This window comes from Schistocerca nitens, chromosome 1 (genome assembly GCF_023898315.1).
Source record: "Schistocerca nitens isolate TAMUIC-IGC-003100 chromosome 1, iqSchNite1.1, whole genome shotgun sequence".
Taxonomy (NCBI): Eukaryota; Metazoa; Arthropoda; class Insecta; order Orthoptera; family Acrididae; genus Schistocerca; species Schistocerca nitens.
Window position 1 is genome coordinate 167,313,643 of NC_064614.1, and position 25,730 is coordinate 167,339,372.

The 25,730-nt window shown below is 43.6% G+C and overlaps 1 protein-coding gene across 1 annotated transcript in view; it reads left to right on the forward strand.

Moving 5' to 3' along the window:
* LOC126234476 (serine/arginine repetitive matrix protein 2-like) overlaps positions 1-25,730 on the forward strand; it is an 894,711-nt gene that overhangs the window by 725,022 nt on the left and 143,959 nt on the right. The window contains exon 7 of the mRNA XM_049943200.1: positions 18,301-18,569. Coding sequence (XP_049799157.1) covers positions 18,301-18,569 — 269 coding nt within the window. The remainder of the gene's footprint in view (positions 1-18,300; positions 18,570-25,730) is intronic.

Genomic DNA, 25,730 nt, shown 5'->3' on the forward strand with positions numbered 1-25,730 from the left:
GTAAAATCATCTACGATCAATTCCAATTACAAAATGATATAGAGAGAATTTCTGTATGGTGCGAAAAGTGGCAATTGGCACTAAAAAAGGAAAAAAAAGAAATCCGATAAATTTTGGGTATAAGATAAACCGCACAAATCTAAGTGCTGTCAATTCAAGTAAATACCTAGGAATTACAATTATGAGCAACTTAAATTGGAAAGACCACATAGATAGTATTGTTGGGAAGGCGAAACAAAGACTGCGCTTTGCTGGCAGAACACATAGAAGATGCGACAAACTCACTAAATAGACAGCCTACATTACACTTGTCCGTCCTCTGCTCGAATATTGCTGCGCGGTGTGGGATCCTTACCAGGTCGCATTGTCGAAGGGCATCGAAAAGGTGCAAAGAAGGGCAACTCGTTTCGTGTTATCGCGCAATATGGGTGAGAGTGTCACTGATATGATACGCGAGTTCGGGTGGCAGTCACTCAAACAACGTCGGTTTTCTTTGCGGCGAGATCTATTTACGAAATTTCAGTCACCAACTTTCTCTTCCGATTGCGAAAATATTTTGTTAACATCCACCTACGTAGGGAGAAATGATCGTCATAATAAAATAAGAGAAATCAGAGCTCGAACGGAAAGATTTATGTGTCCCTTTTTCCCACGCGCCATTCGAGAGAATGAATGTTAGTATGAAAATGGTACGATGAAACCTCTGCCAGGCACTTAAGTGTGAATCGCAGAGTAACCATGTAGATGTAGGTGTATATGTAGATGTTAAAAACGGGTAGACGTATCAAATTGAAATTTATGTCACATACGTAGGTTTACGTCCCTAGGTGGTGTGAAATACATAAGCATCTAAGTCAATGCAATAAAAGATACTGCCGTTTTTGACACTCGCAAACTCACTCACCGAAAGCTGTAGGGTACTTCCCGTTGATCTAGAATCACGAAATTTGGCAGGAATGAAGGTTTCACTGTACAAATAAAGGAAAAAACAGAAAATTATGAATTTTAATGATATAAAACGAAAAAAAAATTTATATGTGTATAGACTGATACAGCGAGTGAAAATTTTTACTAAGGCCGGGAATCGAACATGGGGCTCCCGCTTACTAGGCAGTTGCGTTAGCCAACAGGTCACTTTGGCACAGTGGGTCACACAACTGCACAGATTACTCTGGCATGCACCAATCGTCGGTCCCGAGGTGTTATTCCAGAACATGGAGAACCTCGGCAAATCTGTTCGTGTGTAAGTCGGAACTCAAAGAAGACTGGGGCGGCAGTAAGAATTTGGATGGAGGAGGGAGGCGTGCCACGGTAATCCATGAAGCTGCGTGAACCACTGTGCCCAGGGGGCTTAGTGGCTAACGTACCTGCCAGGGCCAGGTTCGATTCCCGGCCTTGGTACAAATTTTCACTCGCTGCTTCAGTCTATATACCAAAGATTATATCTGTATGAGACCTGTAAAAGTCTCTTAAATTGTGTAATTTCATTTGAAAAAAAAATACTTGTTTCGTCATTTTGCTTGAATTTAAGAAAGTCTCGAAAGGCTTGACATTCCTGGGACCGAAATCCTGCCAGTATCAATGTCGATAATACGCAAAAATCGTCGAGGTACTTGATTCCCGGGATGGGTGAACTGCCTGTACACATAACACAAGCTGCAAACAAATATTTTTTGAAAGTTGTTTGAAATTTGATAACTGTCATTTATGTACTTTTCAGCGCTGGTTTCAAAAATGCAATCCATTTTTTTCTATCACGTCAGGTTTTCTCACAAAAAAAGGGAGTAGTTTTGGGTATAATAACAAAATTTAAGCAATTTATCACATTTTTTTCCAACGTTATAAAATTTTATTTTATTTATAAATCATGTTGTAAACTACATCTCCAGTACAGTCTCATTTCTCTTTAAATTCATAAGTCTTTATAATAACGCTTTCGCTTAATGCCGAAGCTTCTTTTATTGCTTTTCCGGCTGTGGACTCGTTGAGGATCATCTGTTTTTATCATCCAGAAGTAGTCCGCTAACATGTTGACGTTCCATCTTCCTTGATATCTTCTTTCCATTTCTTTGATGTCTTGGTGGAATCTTTCGCCCTGCTCTTCATTTACATCACCAAGGTTTGCAGGAAGTAGTCAAGATGTGAGTGGAAAAATGAACTGTAATGCTCATGTTACAGCCCAGCTTCTTAAGTTGTCGAGCATGTCTGTGACGATTGTCGTGTAATTCGGATCTCTTTTGTTTCCTAGGAAACCGGTAACAACTAATTTAAGAGGTGTCGATGCTGCCATTTCTTTTGTTTGCATTTTGTCCACAAAGTTGGCATCTGTCATTAATTTTCTAATGTCTGGTCCGACAAAGATTCCTTCCTTTTAGCTTTGCCTCGGATAAACCAGGAAAATGTCCACAAAGATATGTGAAACGCTCTCCTTCCTTTGGCAATGCCTCAACAGATTGTTTCATTAGCTCCAACTTAATGTGAAGTGGTGGAATTAACACCTTTGTGGGACCCACAAGACTTTTTCTCTCAACATTGTTAACTCCTACCTGTAAGGTTTTTCTCAGGGGCCAAGCTTTTTTTTATGTAGTGTTGCTTTCTGTCGCTACTGTACCATTCACAAAGCAAGGGAACTTTGTATAGCCACTTTGTTGACCAAGCAGCATTGAAATCACTTTTAAATCACCAAATAGTGTCCATTTGTGGTCTGAATAGCAGAGTTTGCTTCAAACCAGTTCAAGGTTTTCGTAACATTCTTTAAGTGAACCGAGTTTCCAACTGGTATAGAAGCATACTTATTGCCATTGTGTAGAAGTACTGCTTTAAGGCTTTTTTTGAAGAATCAATAAAAAGTCTCCACTCATTAGGAGCATATTCTATTTTGAAGCGTGCCATAAGTACAGGCACATCACTGCAAAACACAAGGTCACCTTCTTGAGAGACAAAAGATACAAACTCTTTTTCCCTCGGTCGTTACCAAGGAAAGGATGTACCGGGAGCCAACATATGTTTATCTTTCAATCTAGATGCTTAAACCTCTGCCGATTCTTTAGAAAGGCCTAGGTCTGTAACTAAATTGTTCAGTTCAGATTGTGAGAATGGGATGGAATCGGTTGTGCCAGCATCGTAGCAATCTCTGTCTTAATCACTATCACCTTGCTGAGCCAATGGCTGGTGATCTCCTGTATCCTTCAAAGAACCTAGAGGAGAGGGTATTGGTACTTCAGGTCGATGAGGAACAGGGCGAATGGCTGATTGAATGTTAGGGTAAGTAATATCCTTTTTGTTTTCCAAATTGAAACCTCGTACGTTGCAAGATCAAAAATAGCAGTCATCACTATGATTTTTGGGCTCCCTCCAAAACACTGGTATTCCAAAACGTAAGGACTGCTTTTTACGTTGAAACCGTTGCCTCAGTTCTTCACCACACACTGAACAAACTTTGTGTGGGGCCCAAGGCTTATCTTGATGGTCTAACTTTATGTAATGTATTGCGAATACATAGAAAGAAGGATCCTTTATTGTATGATTATATGATAGCGGAACAAACACTGGTAGCAGTTACTTCTGTAAAATATCTGGGAGTATGCGTGCGGAACGATTTGAAATGGAATGATCATATAAAATTAATTGTTTGTAAGACCGGTACCAGGTTGAGATTCATTGGGAGAGTGCTTAGAAAATGTAGTCCATCAACAAAGGAGGTGGCTTACAAAACACTCGTTCGACCTATACTTGAGTATTGCTCATCAGTGTGGGATCCGTACCAGATCGGGTTGACGGAGGAGATAGAGAATATCCAAAGGAGAGCGGCGCGTTTCGTCACAGGGTTATTTGGTAACCGTGATAGCGTTACGGAGATGTTTAATACACTCAAGTGGCAGACTCTGCAAGAGAGGCGCTCTGCATCGCGGTGTAACTTGCTCGCCAGGTTTCGAGAGGGTGCGTTTCTGGATGAGGTATCGAATATATTGCTTCGCCCTACTTATACCTCCCGAGGAGATCACGAATGTAAAATTAGAGAGATTAGAGCTTGCACGGAGGCTTTCAGACAGTCGTTCTTCCCGCGAACCATACGCGACTGGAACAGGAAAGGGAGGTAATGACAGTGGCACGTAAAGTGCCCTCCGCCAAACACCGTTGGGTGGCTTGCGGAGTATAAATGTAGATGTAGATACCAAAATAGGCAAAATATAGTTTTTCAACAAAATCGGAAATGTTTCTTTGTTGCTTTATAATGGTATACTTACCACACATGTAGCAAAAGCAATCTGGCGAGTTTATACATCCACTGATAACCATTGTCCATTATCCATAAAACAACTTCACAACACAAGAAAACAGTCCCTACTTTAAAGCACTAGTAACAACAACACGTGAACAGGACAGAGTGAAGAGGTACTGTGCACTGAAGAACAATAGCAAAAGCTCACTGCTTGGTGATGGCGGGGAAAGGGGCAGCGCGACAGACAGGCACTGACATGAAAATACTGCTGGTTTCTCCTAATTACTCTTTATTTTGTGTATATATAGTATAAACTAAATAAGAGTTTATGGAGATTCTAAAAACCAAAATTCAAACTCACTAGAGTGCAGAAATATCGAAAAAATCTGAAACTAGACAAGCAGTTTGTGAAATAACTGTACGTGATGGAATTTTTTCTCTATTTTTCCCGAAATCAGCGTTGAAAACACTATAAAAATCACATAATAAATTTGAAACAATTTTTATGTCGCAAACCTGTGTAATTAAGTTTGTACGGAACGCTCAGAACGAGAGTCCTATTCCCACATGGCCAATTTCTTTATTCAAAATCGCGTTAACGGTCTTGTTCCTCCATAATTCACAATGCAGACGCCGTGATAGATGCTTCCACTAGCGCTAGAGTTTAGAAACAGCTCAGGATCGACACAATCCGGTGTCCAGTACCAAACGAAGTTCCCCTGCCCTTTCTCTTAACTACTTTGTGAATAAATCGTGGAAGCTGCCCCACATATCCCCAAAGCCAAGACCACCCATGTTCTTGGCAACAACTGCTCGCAGCAAGCAACACACTCCTAATTTAAAAATATATATATATGCGTTTCTAATTCCAGATGAACAGCGTAACAATAATACAGGGTGAGTCAAAGAGGACTTTACAACTGTGAAATGATATAGAAATATATTGGGGTAACTTACAGAATCGGTAGATGTGTTATTTGCAGCAAATAACCTTGACCCACGAGACTCATCAGTACCCCATTCCGGCACCAGGAACGTCATCGGTAGTGCACAGTTAAAATCAACATACAGAGGCTATCTATGCGTGAACAGCGCTCTAGGTGGTAGCAACAAGCAATACTGGCCCCCATATATTGCTACCTCAACACACTCGACATATAAACTAGGTTTATGCGACACAACGATGTACACAAACATTACATACCTTTTCATGTATCGGAATCTTTGTTTTTCTGAATCATAAATCTTGCCCAATGTATGTTAAAAGTTGCAGAAAGGGTATTTAGGAATCGTCAAACGTCAGCACAAGAGAATAATTTTCTTGTAAGTTTATATTTCCATCTATTCAGAATGATCAGACACAGACCGAGTTTACTCACTGGGTTTGTTCACCTAATAGTTTCCTCTGAATTTGGAGAGGAATGTTATCAATGTATTCTGATAAAGCTGCTGTTAAAGCAGAACTTCCCTCGTAGTTTACATCATTTGTGACAAACTAGATTAATGAAGGACAGAGGAAAATATCAGACAAATGTATACGAAGTTAATATTATATAAAGGACAGTGGACGCCTTCCTTGAAAATTGGCCCATTTAATGTAGAGATATAGTCTCAGGTATATTTTAATGTCGAATAACTGCAGGCTTAAAGAAACAATATTTATTATTACACTTGTCAATTACTGTATACCATAAACGTGTTTTATTTCATTTCTGTTTATTCCTATTGGCCTTACAACAGAAATATTAGCTTGTCAGCAGAGATTCGTTTTTAGCTCAGTGTATAACATACAATAAAATGATTCAGTTTCATTTTACCCATTACCAAATGGTCCTCGAAAGCCTGCCTCTGAAAAAGCAATGGTATTGCTTTTAAACTGTAATACAATGACACACCGGATTGACAACAGATTTATAGTGCCCTGTAGGATGTTGAATCGTGCAACCGACTACTCAACTGTATGAATATTCAACCTAAAAACATTGATCATAGCGGAATTCTTAATTGGTCTTTTCCAAGAAACAGATATCCTAACGCAATATGACGTAAAACATGACAGTCCCGGCATCCATTAAAACTGCTAGAAAGCCGCACAAAAACAACAAATCGCTAAAACAACAAGAAGAAGTAGCCCTGCTTACGTATATGTAATTCTACTCAACAGCAACAATAATTAAGCGTTCGAACCCCATTTTCAATTGTTTGTGTAGTAATCATTTGCTTTTACTACAGATAATCGTGCCAACGATCTGTTCAATGTCACTCTGATAAATATGCAAGGTGGTAGTCCTATTTCCAAGCGTGAAACGTCATTCGAGTCAACAGTAGAATAACCGTATGTACAATCTGTAAACGAATGAGCCTAAATCTACACGGAAAGATATGTCGACACTTGCAAAAATACTCTTTTTTTATATTATAGTAAATTCACCAAAATAATGCTGGAGCTCGCACATCGCAAATATCACGCATAAGGTGGCACAGTGTACGACAAAGACACTTCATTATCGGGATCATTTCCCGGAATGTGTCGCTTCTGTGACTGGCAGCAGGAAATTCTTTTGGGGTATAACAAAAACAAACATATGATCGTGTCCTAGAGGACGACTAGTTTTTCCAAAAGTCTATGTCGTTTATATAAATCGTTGGTTAAAATGACTTCTTTCACCGGTGCAGCGCGTGTTCGCTGTGTGTTTTGGTTTCATGAAACGAACTGTGCAAAAACTTTTCTGCGTAAATGCAACCGTGGAACACGCTTGTGGCGGCCCAAAAGTTTTGTTCCTTTAGCAAACTGGAAGTGTACGGCCCTTTCTTCTTCATGGAGAACACTGTCGCTGGTATTGTCTATCTGTATATGCTTGAAAACTTTATAATTTCACAGATCGATGAAAATGCCCAAAATCTGATGGTTTAGTACCAGCAAGATAATGCGCTACCTCATTTCCTTATCGAAGTCCAAGGTTACCTCTAGAATCTCTTCCCATGTCGGCGGATTGGCAGTGAAGGGCCAATCGCATGGCCACCTAGCTACGCACACTTGAAACCACTGGATTTCTTGCTCTGGGGTTTCATTTAAGACCGTGTGTTTGTTCCACCACTACCAAACAATTTAACCGACCTGAAAGATCGAATCTACACTCTCCTTGCACAAGGTACACCCGATGCGCTGGAACGAGTGTGGCAAGAAATTGATTACTGGTGAGTTGGTTGCCGCTTCACAAATGGAAGTCACATCGAACCAAAATGACACTTAAAACTGTTATGTGAAGCTTGAGGTTGTTTGCTACAAAATTACACATCTACCGATTCTGTAAGTTATCTCAATAAATTTCTATACCATTACAAAGTTGTAAACTCCTTTGTGACTCACCCTGTACTGGAAGTCCACGGCGTAGCTCGTTAGAAATCGCAGTACTTCTTGAGTGCACTTGATGTTTTTGCCGCTCTTGTTGACAGCGCCTCGGGATGAAAGCACCTGCCGTCTCATTAATCCGTAGTGTCGGCGGTGCCGATCAAAATATGGCGCCGGGCCTCGGGTGAGTCGGCGGACTCAGGTGGAGAGTTTGCGTAGACGCGGGGGCGTCGCAGAGAGGCTAAACCAGAGCCGCCGTGAGTCACGACAAGTGGGGGACGGCCGCCCTGGCAGAGCACCAGGGCTGCCTCTCTTCACCGGGGGATCAGCGCCGACACCTGCTGTCCACTCGCGGTCCATTCACCTCCACTCTGAGGAGTTCCTGGTGTTCTACATACGCTGTTTCACTGTTCTTATTACAGGCTTCTAGGGGCTATAGAGAGGAATTAGTAGACAATGTTGTAATAAGGAACCCGTGTCCACAAATGTATCGTCTGGGTGTAAAATAAGTTTGAAGATCGGGTAACATTCAAATCTTCCACTTCCCGGTACGCACACAAACTGAGAAGAGGCCATTATGGCCAGTCCCCTGACTTAAAGTGGCTTCTGTTCACTGTCACTCGGGGCCGGTTCCAGAATATTTTTCCCTACAATCGACGTGTCACTTGCCGTTCCTCCCCCTCCCCTCCCTATGACAATGAGACGTAAATTACCTTTCCTTTGGCTCTTGTAAGGACTTTTTTAAAAAATCTGAATTTATTGATTGTGAAAATGGGCTGTTTTTCTTTAAAAATTAGTACCATAAAGACATATTCCGTAACAGAAATAAATTTCTGAGTTTTATTCCGGTACTAAATATTAAAGGAAGAAACAATTCATTTCTATTTAAGATAGTTTCTGAGACCTTTCAGTGCTTTTAATGAAAGCTCAAAGAACTCTCCTCTTTTGTTGTTCTAACTTCAATAAAAAGTGCTATCCATTTATTGAATTTTCTCCTGTTGAGAAATCAGAAGGAGCGATGTTTGTTACTTGGTGGAAAATTCTCTGAAGCCAAAATCGCATAAATGTTTGTTTATTTTCAACAACCGGTTTTGACAGACGTTGCTGTCATCTTCAGGTCTTCAAATTTAAACTGAGTGGAAAGAAAGAAAATCCAAAAGTCTGTAATTTTTTTCTTTACTAATTGAGTTTTTAATTCTATAATCTACAAATTATTTCACTTTCTGTGGAAGAAAATTGAACACTAACAAAAATTATCATCTAATTTTATGTTTAGAGCTCTGAAGAAAGACATTTGTAGTCGTAGATTTGCTTCGGATGAAGTGGTGCACGCTGGGTACAATAATGGTTCCGTGGGCAACCGTCAACATTTTTCCACGTAGGTATTGACCCTCTTCTCTGATAGTGGGATAAATGTGTTAAGAGTTACGGCGATTACTTCTGAATAATAAACAATTGACTTAAATTTCATCAATCTGTCTCATTTTCATTTGACTGACCCTTATACGTGGGAGTTCAATTTTTGAAGGAATCAGTTGTGGTAAGGAGTGATACCAGCATACGTACACTGAAGCGCCAAACTAATTGGTATAGGCATGCGGATTCAAATACAGAGATATGTAAACAGGCAGAATACGACACTGCGGTCGGCGACAAGTGTCTGGCGCACTTTTCAGATGAGTTACTGGTACTACAATGACAGATTATCAAGATTTAAGTGAGTTTGAACGCGGTGTTGTAGTCGGCCGACGAGCGATCGGACACAGCATCTTCGAGGTAGCGATGAAGTGAGGATTTCCCCGTACCACTATTTCACGAGGGTACCGTGAATATCAGGAGTCCGATAAAACATTGGTGCGGCTGAGAAAATGTCCTGCAAGAACGGGACCAACGACGACTGAAGAGAATCGTTCAAAGTGACAGAAGTGCAACCCTTCCGCAAATTGCTGCAAATCAGAGCAGGGCCATCAGCAAGTATCAGTGTGCTAACAACTCAGCGAAACATTATCGATATGGGCTTTCGGAGCCGAAGGCCCACTCGTGTACGTTGATGAGTGCACGACACAAAGATTTACGCCTCGTCTGGTCCCGTCAACATCGACATTGGACTGTTGATGACTGGAAACATGTTACCCGGTCGGACGAGTCCCGTTTCAAATTGTGTCGAGCGGATGGACATGTACGGCGGAGACAACCTCATGAATCAATGGAGCGTGCAAGTCAGCATGGGACTGTTCAAGCTGTTGGAGGCTCTGTAATTGTGTCGGGTGTGTGCATCAGAAGTGATATGGGATGCTTTAAACGTCTAGATACCACTCTGACAGGTGACACGTACATAAGCATCCTGTTTGATCATCTGCATCCATTCATGTCCATTATGCATTCCGAAGGACTTGGACAATTCCAGCACGACAATGCGACACCCTAAACCTCCAGAATTGCTACAGAGTGGCTCCAGGAACACTCTTCTGAGTTTAAACACTTCTGGTGGCCACCAAACTCCCCAGACATGAACATTATTGAGCATATCTTGGATGCCTAGCCTCCACCCAATCGTACTCTTACGGATGTATGGACAGCGCTGCAGGATTCATGGTGTCAATTCCCTCGAGCACTACTCCAGACATTGATCGAGTCCATGCCACGTCGTGCTGCGGCACTTCTGCGTGCTCGCGGTGGCCCTACACGATATTAGACAGGTGTTTGGCTCTTCATTGTACGTGTAAACGATGTGGTGAATGAAGTCCGTAGCCCTGTGGAGCCCTTCGCATACGAGGCGTTGTGGCCGCGACCTCATGATAGCGCTGGTCGGAGCTACCGTGCTGCGCCAGTGCGGGACACCGGCTCGCCCTTAGGGCTGTGGTCTGTCCCCTCTGGACGCAGCAGAGACACGGGCCGGTCCCCAGAATAGCCGCCGTGTTTACTGGCGGCTGGCGGATCGCCACGTTGGCCGCCGGCCAGATCCTCTCGCAATCGCGGGGGATCCCCCGTCATCCGCGCCCGACTGGCCACCTCCTGGTGTCACTGCTTCCTCGCCAGGAGCTCCGTCAGGTGGCTCGCAGCGATCCTCATTCCGCGTCATTTATTCCGGTTTGTGTGTTCGTCGTGTACTGCCACAATTTAACACTAGCTCCACTGCAAAAATGAATGAAATAAATACGCTGGTTTGGAAAACATAAGGGAGAAAGTACACTACTGGCCACTAAAATTGCAACACCACGAAGATGACGTGCTACCGACGCGAAATTTAACCGACAGGAAGAAGATGCAGTGATATGCAAATGATTAGCTTTTCAGAGTATTCCCACAAGGTTGGTGCCGGTGGCGACACCTACGACGTGCTGACATGAGGAAAGTTTCCAACCGATTTCTCATACACAAACAGCAGTCGACCGGCGTTGCCTGGTGAAACGTTGTTGTGATGCCTCGTGTAAGGAGGAGAAATGCGTACCATCACGTTTCTGACTTTGATAAAGTTCGGATTGTAGCCTATCGCCATTGCGGTTCATCGTATCGCGACATTGCTGCTCGCGTTGGTCGAGATCCAATGACTGTTAGCAGAATATGGAGTCGGTCGGTTCAGGAGGGTAATACGGAACGCCGTGCTGGATCCCAACGGCCTCGTATCACTATCAGTCGAGATGACAGGCATCTTATCCGCACGGCTGTAACGGATCGTGCAGGCGCGTCTCGATCCCTGAGTCAACAAATGGGGACGTTTGCAAGACAACAACCATCTGCACGAACAGTTCGACGACGTTTGCAGCAGCATGGACTATCAGCTCGGAAACCATGGCTGCGGTTACCCTTGACGCTGCATCACAGACAGGAGCGCCTGCGATCGTGTACTCAACGGCGAACCTGGGTGCACGAATGGCAAAACGTCATTTTTTCGGATGAATCCAGGTTCTGTTTACAGCATCATGATGGTCGCATCCGTGTTTGGCGACATTGCGGTGAACGCACATTGGAAGCGTGTATTCATCATCACCATACTGGCGTATCACCCTGCGCTATGGTATGGGGTGCCATTGGTTACACGTCTCGGTCACCTCTTGTTCGCATTGACGGCACTTTGAGCAGTGGACGTTACATTTCAGATGTGTTACGACCCGCGGCCTTACCCTTCATTCGATCCCTGCGAAACCCTACATTGTACCAGGATAATGCACGACCGTATGTTGCAGCTCCTGTACGGCCTTTTCTGGATACAGAAAATGTTCGACTGCTGCCCTGGCCGTACATTCTCCAGATCTCTCACCAACTGGAAACGTCTGGTCAATGGTGGCCGAGCAACTGGCTCGTCACAATACGCGTCACTACTCTTGATGGACTGTGGTATCGTGTTGAAGCTGCATGGGCAGCTGTACCTGTACACGTCATCCAAGCTCTGTTTGACTCAATGCGCAGGCGTATCAAGGCTGTTATTACGGCCAGAGGTGTTTGTTTTGGATACTGATTTCTCAGGATCTATGAACCCAAATTGCGTGAAAATGTAATCACATGTCAGTTCTAGAATAATATATTTGTCCAATGAATACCCGTTTATCATCTGTATTTCTTCTTGGTGTAGCAGTTTTAATGGCTAGAAGTGTAGCTCGATGAAACTTGGGCCGTACAGGAAAGGAGCTATGCAGTACAGAACAGAAGGTAACTGAAAGAAATGCACAATAAGACGAACAGAAATGACACTTTTATTCGAAGACAATAATTACACTTGCGCCACCGCGATTTATGATGGTCCCTTGAACATTAAAAATGTCGAGACACGGGTGTTAATAGGGTGTCTGATCACCAGGGACAGCAATACTTGCTCTGTAACGTGCGGGCATGCTGACCACAAGACTGATAAGGAGGTGTTGTGGCTGGACGTTCCACTTGTCCAGGATCCCGGTTGTCAGCTGCTTGAGAGTAAACGATGTGAACACGCTGCAGTACGTCTCGCCAGTTCATCAACAGATTCTAAGTCGCCGAATACACTCTCGATTGCATTCATAAAAATTGTTCAGGTGCTAGTAGAACTCGCGCTCTGTCGTTTCCGTACAAATTTAATTTTGTATTTAGACAGTTCATTCGTTCCAGGAATCTAAATTTTTTCTTCTTATCGACATTGATACTGAAAAGGACATCGATCTCGTTTCTAGACTTTAAAGAATACTTCAATTTCAAGTTTGAAGTCGAGTAACAAATGACAAAAGAATTATTCCTTCCGTGTGATATAATTTCAAAATAACAGTTTTCTGCTTCTCTCCTTTCTCCTTAGTGTGGAACCTTGCTTCTTGCCAAATTTCATAATTCTACACTCATGCTCAAAATTTAAGGATAATGCTGATACATGGTGAAACAACGCTCTCGTGGTTTGCGGGTTTAAATCACCTCGGAGTATGACCATGCGGTGCATGTGACCTGCGGTCGTCGCACGGTGGCTCTGGCAGCAGTCCACATACGCAGACGTGTGTTGGTGCGTGTCAGAGCAGGGTGCAGCGAGTAAGTGTGCAGACGTTTTCAGACGTGCTAATGGTGACTGTGTGTTGAAAATGGCTCGAAGAACACACATTGATGACGTTATGAGGGGTAGAATACAAGGGCGAGTGGAGGCTGGTCAAACACAGGAGGTCGTTGCACGGGCCCTCCGTGTGCCACAAAGTGTGATCTCAAGGTTATGGCAACGATTCCAGCAGACAGGAAACGTGTCCAGGCGCTACAGTACGGGACGTCCACAGTGTACAGCACCACAAGGAGACCGATATCTCACCATCAGTGCCCGCAGACGACTAGCAGCGCTCGTCGATGCTGCAGTTGACGGTGGTCGACAACCATATCTGCTTCTGGCAGCAGTACCTGTGGCTCGGAATTCTCCATATGCACGTGAGAGAATGCTGTGAGCAATAGCAAACACCTGGGCTACTTTCATCACACTTCGTCCGCCTTCCAGTTTCCCGATTATTCTTCCCCGTGGGAAGTCCTCGTAATGTTGTCTCCCGGACATGTTGTAATAAAGAACACCACCATAGTTCACAGCGACTGCTCGCTGATTGGCACATACTGTCTTTTTTTCCCGTTCCTTCAATTGCTCCGTGTCGCGGGGTCAGCCCCATTTGGTTCTGTAGTCACGCAGACCCCACACCATGTGACGTCCAACTTTCTGTGCACGACTAGGAGACTTCTGCAACAGCCTTCCGCTGTTTCATTCGTTCCTACCAAGTAGTTAATGCATTATGCTGCTTTATCTTTCTCGTCCTTAAGTTTTGCACAGCAATGTACTATCGTTAAGTGCCGATGAGAAACAGATAAAATCACTGAAACTGAACAAAGGTCGAGGGTCCCATGGAATTCCTATCAGTTGTATGCAGAATTTGCGGCTGAGCCAGCCCCTCTTTAAAAGGTAACATACCGTACAACCCTCGAACACCAGACTGTTAAGAGAGTTTGGAAGACACCCATGTACAAGCACCGTAGCAGGAGTGGTCTGCAAAACTATCGGCCAGTATCTTAGACATCCATCTGCTGTAGGAACTCAGAACGTACTCTAATCTCATTATAATGAAGCATCTACAAAAGAATTATTCCATGCAATCCAGCAAGTACTACGAAAACATCAGGCACTCCAGACGCAGTATGACATCCTGAAAAGTATGGATCAAGACAGTCGAGAAGATAAAGTGTTTCTTGCCTTTCTGAAAGCATTTGACTCAGTATTACACCAACATATATTACACAAAGTGCTTTTTAAGGGGTATCAAAAGATTTTTTTGTTTATTTACACGTCAAGTTCCGTAGGACCAAATTGAGGAGCAAATCTCCAAGGTCATGGAACGTGTCAGTACACGAAATTACAACGTAAAAGTAATAACAGATAAAAATAAATGTTCATGAACCCGAAAAAAGTCAGTCCATAAGATTAAGTAAACGCAATCAACAATACAATAAGAATCAGCTTAATTTTTCAAGGAAATCCTCGACAGAATAGAAGGAGTGACCCATGAGAAAACTCTTGAATTTCGATTTGAAAGCGCGTGGATTACTGCTAAGATTTTTGAATTCGAGTGGGAGCTTATTGAAAATGGATGCAGCAGTATACTGCACACCGTTCTGCACAAGAGTTAAGGAAGTTCGATCCAATTGCAGGTTCGATTTCTACCGAGTATTAACCGAGTGAAAGCTGCTTATTCTTCGGAATAAGCCAATATTGTTAACAAGAAATTACAGTAAGGAATATATACATTGAGAGGCCAATGTGAAAATTCGCAAACTCGTGAACAGGAGTCGACAAGAGGCTCGTGAACTTACACCACTTATTGCCGAACCGCCCATTTCTGAGCCAAAAATATCGTTTCAGAATGGGAAGAGTTACCTCAAAATATAATACCATACGACATAAGCGAACGAAAATAAGCAAAGTAGACTAGTTTTCGTGTCGAACGATCACTCACTTCTGATACCATTCGAATAGTAAAAATGGCAGTATTAAGTCTTTGAACAAGATCCTGAACGTGGGCTTTCCACGACAGCTTACTATCCATCTGAACACCTACAAATTTGAACTGTTCAGTTTCACTAATCATATGCCCGTTCTGTGAAATTAAAACATCAGGTTTTGTTGAATTGTGTGTTAGAAACTGTAAAAACTGAGTCTTACTGTGATTTAGCTTTAGTTTATTTTCTACAAACCATGAACTTACGTAATGCACTGCACTATTCGAAACCGAGCCAAATGTGTGATTGGTTTTAGGACATCTTCGTAGGGAAGACGCAGCTTGCTGTTTTGGACGGAGAGTCATCGACAGAGGCAGGAGTAACTTCTGGCGCGGCCCGGGGAAGTGTGTTGAGAGCATTGTTGTTGCTTTTGCATGTTAATGGCGTGACAGACTCAGACTTCTCACAGAAGATGCGGGTGTTTGTAATGAAGTGCTATGAGCGAAAAAACTGCACAAATGTCCAGAGCGACCTTTATAAAGTTTCAAAGCGGTATAAATATTGGCAGCTTAAGATGTTAGTAAATGTGAAATTGTGGGCTTCACAAAAATCAGTGGCTTGATATTCTATGACAACAACAGCAATAGGTCATATTTGAAATCAGTCAAGTTGTACAAATAAAAGGAGACTGCTTACAAAACATTCGTGTCATACATCGTACAACTGAAAGATGCAAGTTTTTTAGCATAGCCCCTGGTTGGTGAATAGACTGAGGATTACGGTGGGCGAAGTCAAAAGTAGCTTGAAACTGGTATCACTTACTGGTTCCTTCCCTACAACAACACATCAAAAATGCTTCGCATCAAATATCCTCTCTGTATAGTTGGTTTGTAGTTTACCGTGGCCATACCGAGTTGTAAAAAATTATGAGTAGTTTTAAGTCCTGAAAATAAAAGAATCCAATCCCAGTTTAATCCTGAATAAGGAAAAAGCTCGACTCGATAGAGAAAACAATCTTGGTTTTGAAAACGTTGTTATACCTTGCATATTTTAAATTCCGAATGCTGAGATAACAGGACGGCCCTCGAGGTGAGATAATCTGGTACTGAACAAAGTGGATGTCAAACTAGGACATGGATCGATGGTAAGGATCGCACCCGAGCCAAAGGCTGAGCACTCTCGAGCGCTTTCATCTACACCATGAGAACAACTGACACAGTTGTATCTGGCGGGCCGCTTGAATTTGCGCACACTGCGTGATTGGCTAACTGGAATGGCAATTAACTCGGGAACGGCGCAAAGTATCGAATTTTTTGTGAGCAATTATTTCTCACCATAACCTACCCTGCAACACCATTACCAGTTTTTTAGACTGTTTCTGCCCACCCGTGAAAAATGGAGGAAAGTAAGTTAAATTATTGTAGAGGGTCTAGAGGTGGCGCTGCTGTGAATTTCTGCAATAAATAGTTCAAGTTTCTGCACTTAAAAACTTTTGTCACATTTTGGATAAACTAATATTGATTATTGGGCCGCGTCATTGTAAACTGCCAACGTTTCGACCGACAAGCTGCGGTTTTCTTCAGGGCGGTTCACTGCTGTGTAGTGGTGGATGTCTTCGTTTATATACTGTCATTTTCGATTATCTGGTGACTACCAACGTCGTATAATTGAGATGTCACTGGAGATTGTTATGGAGGGAGTGGCTATATGGTATGCTATCGCCCATGCTATCCTGGTGGCTGTCCGCTGCTCGTGGTCGTGCGGTAGCGTTCTCGCTTCCCACGCCCGGGTTCCCGGGTTCGATTCCCGGCGGGGTCAGGGATTTTCTCTGCCTCGTGATGACTGGGTGTTGTGTGATGTCCTTAGGTTAGTTAGGTTTAAGTAGTTCTAAGTTCTAGGGGACTGATGACCGTAGATGTTTAGTCCAATAGTGCTCAGAGCCATATCCTGGTGGCTGATTGGAAAGTGACTCTAGTAGGTGATTGGTAGAAGGTAGCGTATAAGCTGGCCTGTGCCACTCTGGTGAGTGGTAGGTTGACAGTCTCTTGTTGGCGAGGACCGCGGCAAGTCGGTCGAAGCGTCGGTAGTTTAGTTGTTTTAGTGGTTTACAATGACATCGGCCGTGAAAGAGTACGAAGTTTTGTCAGATATTTCTACAGCAAATTACTGAGTAAGTGTTAAATACGTAATTAAACTACTCCCGCGGATGCAGTTCGACAGATGATTCCTTTCACTGTCTTTCCTGATGTATTCATATCCAAATGCTGCCGCTGTATTAGTTGTCTGCATGTGCAGAAATCACCAAGTCTCGGTAGGAACTACTGTGTACTGCACAATATCATCCTAACAGGTAACAATATATTGTGTGAGAGTCAATATTTTTAAATATGTATGAAGATAGTAACTGTTCTCGAAAGAACAGATACCATTGATGACCGTGCATCTTCTCTAGAATAAATTATGATTAACTGAGACCCTCAGCTGCCGACAGGTGTTGACATACCTCGATGGGGACAGCCGAAAATGTGTGCCCCGACCGGGACCCGAACCCGGGATCTCCTGCTTACATGGCAGACACTTTATCCATCGGAGCCACCGAGGACACATGAATTATCATTTATTCTAGAGAAGCTGCACGGTCATCAATGGTATCTGTTTTTTCGAGAACAGTTACTATCTTCAAACATATAGTTAAAGGCTGCCCAGCCATTGACCTTCGTCTGTGCGAATGCGCACAGGTTGCCCGAACTCTTACAGGAATCATCACCTTAGTGTGCGCGAGTAATGAGTGGATGGGCAAATATCTATTAGGTACATTACGTATGTAGATTGTAGACAGTTGAGAATGTGGGTCTCACGGGAAACGTGCATGGGGTAAATCCCTGCAGTCGCGCTATCCATCTGTGTCTTCAGTGGCTCAGATGGATAGAGCGTCTACCATGTAAGTAGGAGATCCCGGGTTTGAATCCCGGTCGAGGCACACATTTTCGGCTGTCCCCATCGAGGTATATCAACGATACCTGTCGGCAGCTGAGGGCTTCAATTAATTAGCAAATATTTTTAAAGCTCTGCAGCCTCCTTCAATTTAATACCGCTTTCAGACGGTCAGCTTTATTATGCAATACAGAATATTGCGCAATAAATACTGATCTAGCACCATCTGCTGTCCTACCCTCAAGCCTTGAAGTGCACATCACAGAATCACAGCGCCACTGGCTTGCAAGCGGTTTTTGCTTTTAGCTGTTGCGTGGTAGCAACATGTTCAGCCCTCTCGATTACGCCGACTGATTGGTTGGTTCTGTGCCCGCAGGGGTGTGGACGCCTTCCCCGAAGCTGAGCAGCGCCGGGACTCCCGAACCTGGGGCAGGGGATTCCCAGCAGCAGCAGCAGCAGCAGCAGGTGGAGGGGGGCGACGCCAGGAACCAGGGGGAGTCCCCGGCTCCCGTGCCCGTCTGGACACCGCAGGCCAGTCCCACCGTCGAGCGGAGGCATTTCCGGCCAGTCAACTTCAGCCCCACGCCTCAACAGCAGCAGCAGCAGCAACAACAACAACAACAACAACAACTGCAGCGCAGAGAGGTAGGCCGACAGACAGTAACCATTATCACAGTGAACTGACACGTCTTGTTAATTTCTGAGAAATATCGTTTAGGTGGTCAATTAAGTAACGTCAGTCCCATACTCCGAAATCGAAGTTTGTGATTGTGACTGTGTTGTTATAAATGAAGGGGAGACAGAAGATGAAAACCACTGCTATCACGTAACCTACGAGCTTAACGTCCTCATTTGATGTATGGCTCATCACCATTAGCTCTTTAACTGCTGTGCACAAGTAAACTCGGCATACTCCACCTCTCCCCACATGTTCAGGACGTGTCTAAACGTGGCCCCTGTGTTTTCATGAAGCGCTACTGATGTGTTTACACGCCCTGTTCTACTGAACCCTCACTGTTGCGGAAGTTACTTCCAGTCTCGGTAAATAAAAAAGTCTCGAACTATCTTACAACATGTGCGTCTATTTGCGCGCATCAGTTGCAAAAAAAAACTGGGTTTAGATATCTTGAACCGTTTATGAACTGTGATGATTTTTGTGACCATATGATTCGCAATGTGTAGGGATGCAAATGGGCGCGTCACGCTCGACCGTCTATCGGGTACAAAAATCAGTAACCTGAGACCGAGATGAGATATCGTTCTGCTCACAATTTTAAATAAAATTTCGATATCTTATCTTCATTTCATATGCTGCAATGTGTGAGCTAAAATCAGCTATACGCGAAGTTTACGCAATGTTTTTAGAAAGAAATTCAGTCCTTTCTCAAGCGAAGATGTCACTCTGTAAGGTATGCAAAAGTCATAGTTTTTCGCCTAATAGTTTTCTTCAAATCGGATGATACCTGTTGGAACACTGCATCTCAGCACAGACGCCAGCATTTGGCGAGCAGTACAGCCACAACAAAAGCCACCTCAGCATGTAATGTAGAGAGCACATCTGTAACAGCAAAAGGGTTAGTGCCACACGCCGGCCGCGGTGGCCGAGCGGTTGTACGCGCTTCAGTCCGGAACCGCGCGACTGCTACGGTCGCAGGTTCGAATCCTGCCTCGCACATGGATGTGTGTGATGTCCTTAGGTTAGTTAGGTTTAAGTAGGTCTAAGTCTAGGGGACTGATGACCTCCGATGTTAAGTCCCATAGTGCTTAGAGCCATTTGATGATGATGATATTTGGTTTGTGGGGCGCTCAACTGCACGGTTATCAGCGCCTGTACAAATACCCAACCTTTGCTCATTCCAAACTCGCCACTTTCAGGAATGATCATGAAATGATGAGGACAACACGAACACCCAGTCATCTCGAGGCAGGTGAAAATCCCTGACCCCGCCATGAATCGTGCTCGGGAAGCGAGAACGCGACCGCGAGATCACGAGCTGCGGAATAGAGCCATTTGAATCTAACGGCGATACCAGAGGGATGAAATGATACGAGTCCCACCGAGCGCAGTTCCAACCAAGAAGCTGCCCGACTGGGTCACTGAGCGGGAGCCACTGAAATGGGCTGCAAGTGATCATGTAGACGTTCCCCGCGACGCAGTTGCACCAGGCGTCTGTAACCACGTGTTTCCCAGCTTCCACACGAAATCGTAACCCAGCAGTCTTCTAGGCTTGGGAACCCTGAGAAAAAGGATTCAAACAAGGGGTTCCCACGCCAGCAAGTAACAAGCGTTAGTCCTTTCCCCAGAAAAAGCCTACAGGTAGCAACTGTTGATATTATCTGTACCAAAAAATCCAAAGAACCCACCATCGGGTCGACTTACAAAGGCAGACAAGTACACTTCGATTAGTTCAGTGATGGTCTCGGAAATTCGCCTCATGGGATAGGCCAGTTGTCACTGTCTCTCGGAAAAGAGATGAAAAGAGATCCCAGCCTACAAAACCTCATTTTCCTCACAGACACTTCCCTCGTTGTCAGTCACAGGTACGCCGAAACCACGACGGTCAGTTTTCGACCAGTGATTTAGAACTTAGAATTTTTGCGTCACGGCCGTCTGCAGTTAGCACAAGTAGCTCTCTTGTAGGACTTAAGTTTTTATGTGCAGACTTTCTGGGCTACCTACGTACTTGTTGTACAGTTGTTTATGCTGAAAGGCAGGAAGTACGTAACTGCTGAACTTCAGTATCGGCTCCTTGGGATTTCGCTTCGTCAAAAAATTTTCTCAGCCAAGTACAGTACACGTGTCACAGGTAAAACACGTAGCCACCTCAGTCTTCAGTGTTAAACTTGCAGCACTGTGTGATCAAAGGTATCCGGACACCCCCTCAAAACATACGTTTTTCATGTTAGGTGCACTGTGCTGTCACCTACTGCCAGGTACTTCATATCAGCGACCTCAGTAGTTACTAGACATAGTGAGACAGCAGAATGGGGCGCCCCGCGGAACTCACGGACCTCGAAAGTGGTCAGGTGATTGGGTATCACTTGTGCCATACGTCTGTACGCGAGATCTGCACGCTCCTAAACATCCCTGCGTCCACTGTTTCGGATGTGTAAGTGAAGTGAAAACGTGAAGGGACACGTACAGCACAAAAGCGTACAGGCCGACCTCGTCTGTTGACTGACAGAGACTGTCGACAACTTAAGAAGGTCGTAATGCGTAATAGGCAAACATCTATGCAGACCGTCATACAGGAATTCCAAACTGCATCAAAATCCGCTGCATGTACTATGACAGTTAAGCGGGAGGTGAGAAAACTCGGATTTCATGGTCGAGCGGCTGTTTGTAAGCCACATATCACGCCGATAAATGCCAAACGACGCCTCGTTTGGTGTAAGGAGCGAAAACCTTGGGCCATTGAACAGTGGAAAAACATTGGGTGGAGTGACGAATCACGGTACACAATGTGGCGATCTGATGGCAGAGTGTGGGTATGGCGAGTGCCCAGTGAACCTAATCTGCCAGTGTGTGTATTGCGAACAGTAAAATTCGGAGGCGGTGGAGTTATGGTGTGGTCGTGTTTTTCATGGAGGGAGCTTGCACACCTTATTGTTTTGCGTGGCACTATCACAGCCTAAATTGTTGTTTTAAGCACCTTCTTGCTTCCTACTGTTGAACAGCAATTTGGGGATGGCGATTGCATCTTTCAACACGATCGATCACCTGTTCACAACGCACGACCTGTGGCGGAGTGGTCACACGACAATAACATCCCTGTAATGGGCTGCCCTGCACTGAGTCCTAACCTGAATCCTATAGAACATCTTTGGTATGTTTTGGAACGGTGACTTCGTGCCAGGCCTCACCGACCGACATCGATACCTCTCTTCAGTGCAGCACTCCGTGAAGAATGGGCTGCCATTCCCCAAGAAACCTTCCAGCACCTCGTTGAACGTATGCTGGCGAGAATGGAAGCTGTCATCAAGGCTAAGGGTGGGCCAACACCATATTAAATTCCAGCATTACCGGTTGAGAGCGCCGCGAACATGTAAGTCATTTTCAGCCAAGTGTCCGGATACTTTTGATCACATAATGTAGCTGTCGACTGCTAGCAACGCCTAAAGATAGCGCACAGCCCTTCCAGTCACATCAGTAGTTTTGTTCAAATTTCCCTACAGATACAACGCAGAATTTATTTTCAGCCATCTTAAGTCGTCTCCGCCACACGATTTGTATAAACGGATGAAAACGAGCTTCCTGTAGTTTTTATTTGAAAATATGGATTGTAATCCAGATATACTCTGGGTGAGGAACATTCATTAACAACATTCAAGACTGTTTGTTACTCGATAAATAAATTTAGTCGTAAATGTACGATTACTACATATTTAGCACCTCCAAGAGGTGTTTCTTCTGAAGATGTGCCCAACAAAACTATACGATCTAGATAGGAGACCGTCACATTAAAGTTCATGAGACTGTTTAGGTACTGTATGAAGTACTGCATATCAGAAGGAAGAAGGGAGATTAGAGTTTAGCGTCCCATGGACGAGTAGGTCATCAGAGATTTTGAACACCTACTAATCATAAACCTATGTATCTTGCTGGGCCACTACATCCTTAACTCGCCTTCTCTGCACCTCCATGCCTTATCCATCCTCTCCTGCCAGAACGTCAACCGAATTCCACTAACCAACGATTAAATCCGTCCAAGATGTACACCACCTTCGATCTCTAGACAGAAACGCTCCACCTCACTCCATAATTCCATTTTCGTCCCTCACCCACCCTGTCCCCTTCGTAACTATTGGTGGCTTCCTGGGGTTCCACAGGGCCTCATTGTCACACTCACCATTTCACATCCATCATGAACATGGTCGTTTTCATGTATCCCCAGCATCAGCTTTTTACCATAGCAGCATTAACATCGCCATCATCATCATCATCATCATCATCATCATCATCATTGTCATCACTGATTATATTTTAACTGTTGTATGAAACAATCCAAAAAGTTTTAAAAATCAGAAAATCTGTCCACCAATGTATGCTTTTTTTAAAAACAGAATTTATTACCATTTACATCTTCAACTTTTGTGGTCCTGTCCTCCTCAGTTGCGCGTAATAACCAAAACATTGCATTAAAACAAACGCTCAGTGCATAGTGCTGTGGAATGCGGAAAAAACAGCAAATTGGCGCTCATAGGAAGAAGAACAACACCAAAAATGCAACAGGAGCGTAATATGTAAGAAACTGTCTACGCAACCTGCCACTGATGATGCCTTGCAGAAAATAAAGGCGAAACGCGTATGGCACTAAAATTGTGTTTTATTCAGTTGCTGTCAGACGGTCCATAAGTGAAAATTATCAATATACCGTATTGTTACCATTTGTTTTATACTTGGTATTAAAAAGAGTTCTCCATACTATTAGAGATAATAGTATGGAGCAAAACAAGTCAACAATATCCAGTAAATATGTGCTCTAAAATGCGTGCCTTATGAGCTATGAGCGCTTGTTTATCTTCGCTACTGTGAAACACGTGTCATCTACTGCAAGCTCTTTGCTATTACGAACGACCTACAGAATGCCATAAAAAAATGAGGTTTGTCAATTTTCACAACCAGCATGTATGGGCTGATGCAAATGCACACGCAGTTGATGAAGCGAAGCATCAGCGCATTTTGGCTCTGAGCACTATGGGACTCAACTGCTGTGGTCATAAGTCCCCTAGAACTTAGAACTACTTAAACCTAACTAACCTAAGGACAGCACACAACACCCAGCCATCACGAGGCAGAGAAAATCCCTGACCCCGCCGGGAATCGAACCCGGGAACCCGGGCGTGGGAAGCGAGAACGATACCGCACGACCACGAGATGCGGGAGTCAGCGCATTTTCAATTACTGAATTGGATTATCTGAGCTCTATTCTGACTCGAGATGAAACGTTGGTGGCTCATTACACGCGTGAGACAAAAACACAGTCGTCACAGTGGCGTCGCACCAACTGCTCATCTGCCAAAAAATTCAAATCAACAATTCAGGTCAAAAAATCATGAGGAGCATTCACAACAAAAGGGGGAAATGGTAGCAAGAGGAGTGTGCTTGTTGCACAACACCCGTCCTCATACAACCTTAGCCACCAAGGTACCTTAGCGACCAAGGCACTCCAGGACTCATTTGGTTGCGATGTTTTGAATGCCCTCCCCCCCCCCCCCCCCTCTTATTCTCATGACTTGGCAACTCCTATTATCATCTTTTCACCTTCCTGAAGGCCCACATGAGTGGAATTAAATTTTCAGCCGACGAACAGGTGCAGAAAGAGGAACTAAGTGGGGGAAGGAGTTTTAAAGTTATTTGTTTAAATTTGTTTTAGTGAAAGTGGAGCTGTAATGTTGATTGTGTCTTTCAGTGTTAAATTGTCGGTTAAATGCCAAACGTTGGGCTTCCTGATTTGAATTGTGCGCGTGCCAGTACTTAAAGCCGATAGCTTGCGCAACGCTAACTGTTGGTGAAAAAGTTCAACTGCGACAATGCACAGAAAAACCTAACTGTGAGAATTCTAAGAAAATCGTGCGCTGTCTGTAATTGTTATCACAAAATCTGATTATGAACTTTGATGAAACTGATTACTTTGAATCTAAATTGGTCCCTGTAAAATTTAATTAAAGAAAGAATCTGTTTTCTACACTATTTTGCTTATTTGGGTCGCAATGGATAATGCTGAGCAAACTCCTCTCGTAGCTACAGCGCATCTCGATTAACAGAGCTGCGAACTCTTACTACTGAGGCGCAACAAGGTGAAATGCGTACTCTAAAAATATTACTGTCATTCTTGATTCGTACTTTTTGATAATGGTTTTAAATAAATTGAAAGCTAATTGATTCTTGGGATGTTGACAATTACTTGGGGTTAAATGAACTCAATAGCAATATCATTTGACTTAATAACATATAACGAAACTACAATAATAGTTAAGCTTTCTCTGTTACAACGTAACTATAATACGAGGCTTGCAAAAGTTAAACTTCACGTTTATAATCTTTCACTAAACAAAATTCCAAAATCTAATTCTTAAATCCATTTTGATCGATAAAGCATAACAAAAAAATAAAAAGCAAAAATGCTCATGATCTGTATGTCTGACTAATCAAGAATCCTGCATTATCAAACCGCTGCCGCAAATAAAACAAAATTAATCATTACGTGTACTCCATTTTTCAAAAATATTAAAATCGTACCAATGTAAGAGTCAATTCCTCTTCTTGCCAAAATAAATCTTCCGTTAATCCACAGTATAATTCCCAAAAATCTCCATTGTTTGCTACGTATTGTTGTTGTTGTTGTTGTTCTGGTTTTCAGTCCTGAAACTTGTTTGATGCAGCTCTCCATGCTACTATATCCTGTCCAAGCTGCTTCATCTCCCAGTACGTACTGCACCCTACATCCTTCTGAATCTGCTTAGTGTATTCATCTCTTGGTCCCCCTCTACGATTTTTACCCTCCACGCTGCCCTCCAATACTAATTTGGTGATCCCTTGATGCCTCAGAACATGTCCTACCAACCGGTCCCTTCTTCTTGTCAAGTTGTGCCACAAACTCCACCTCTCCCCAATTCTATTCAATACCTCCTATTAGTTATGTGATCTACCCATCTAATCTTCAGCGTTCTTCTGTAGCACCACATTCCGAAAGCTTCTATTCTCTTCTTGTCCACACTATTTATCGTTCATGTTTCACTTCCATACATGGCTACACTCCGTACAAATACTTTCAGAAACGACTTCCTGACACTTAAATCCAT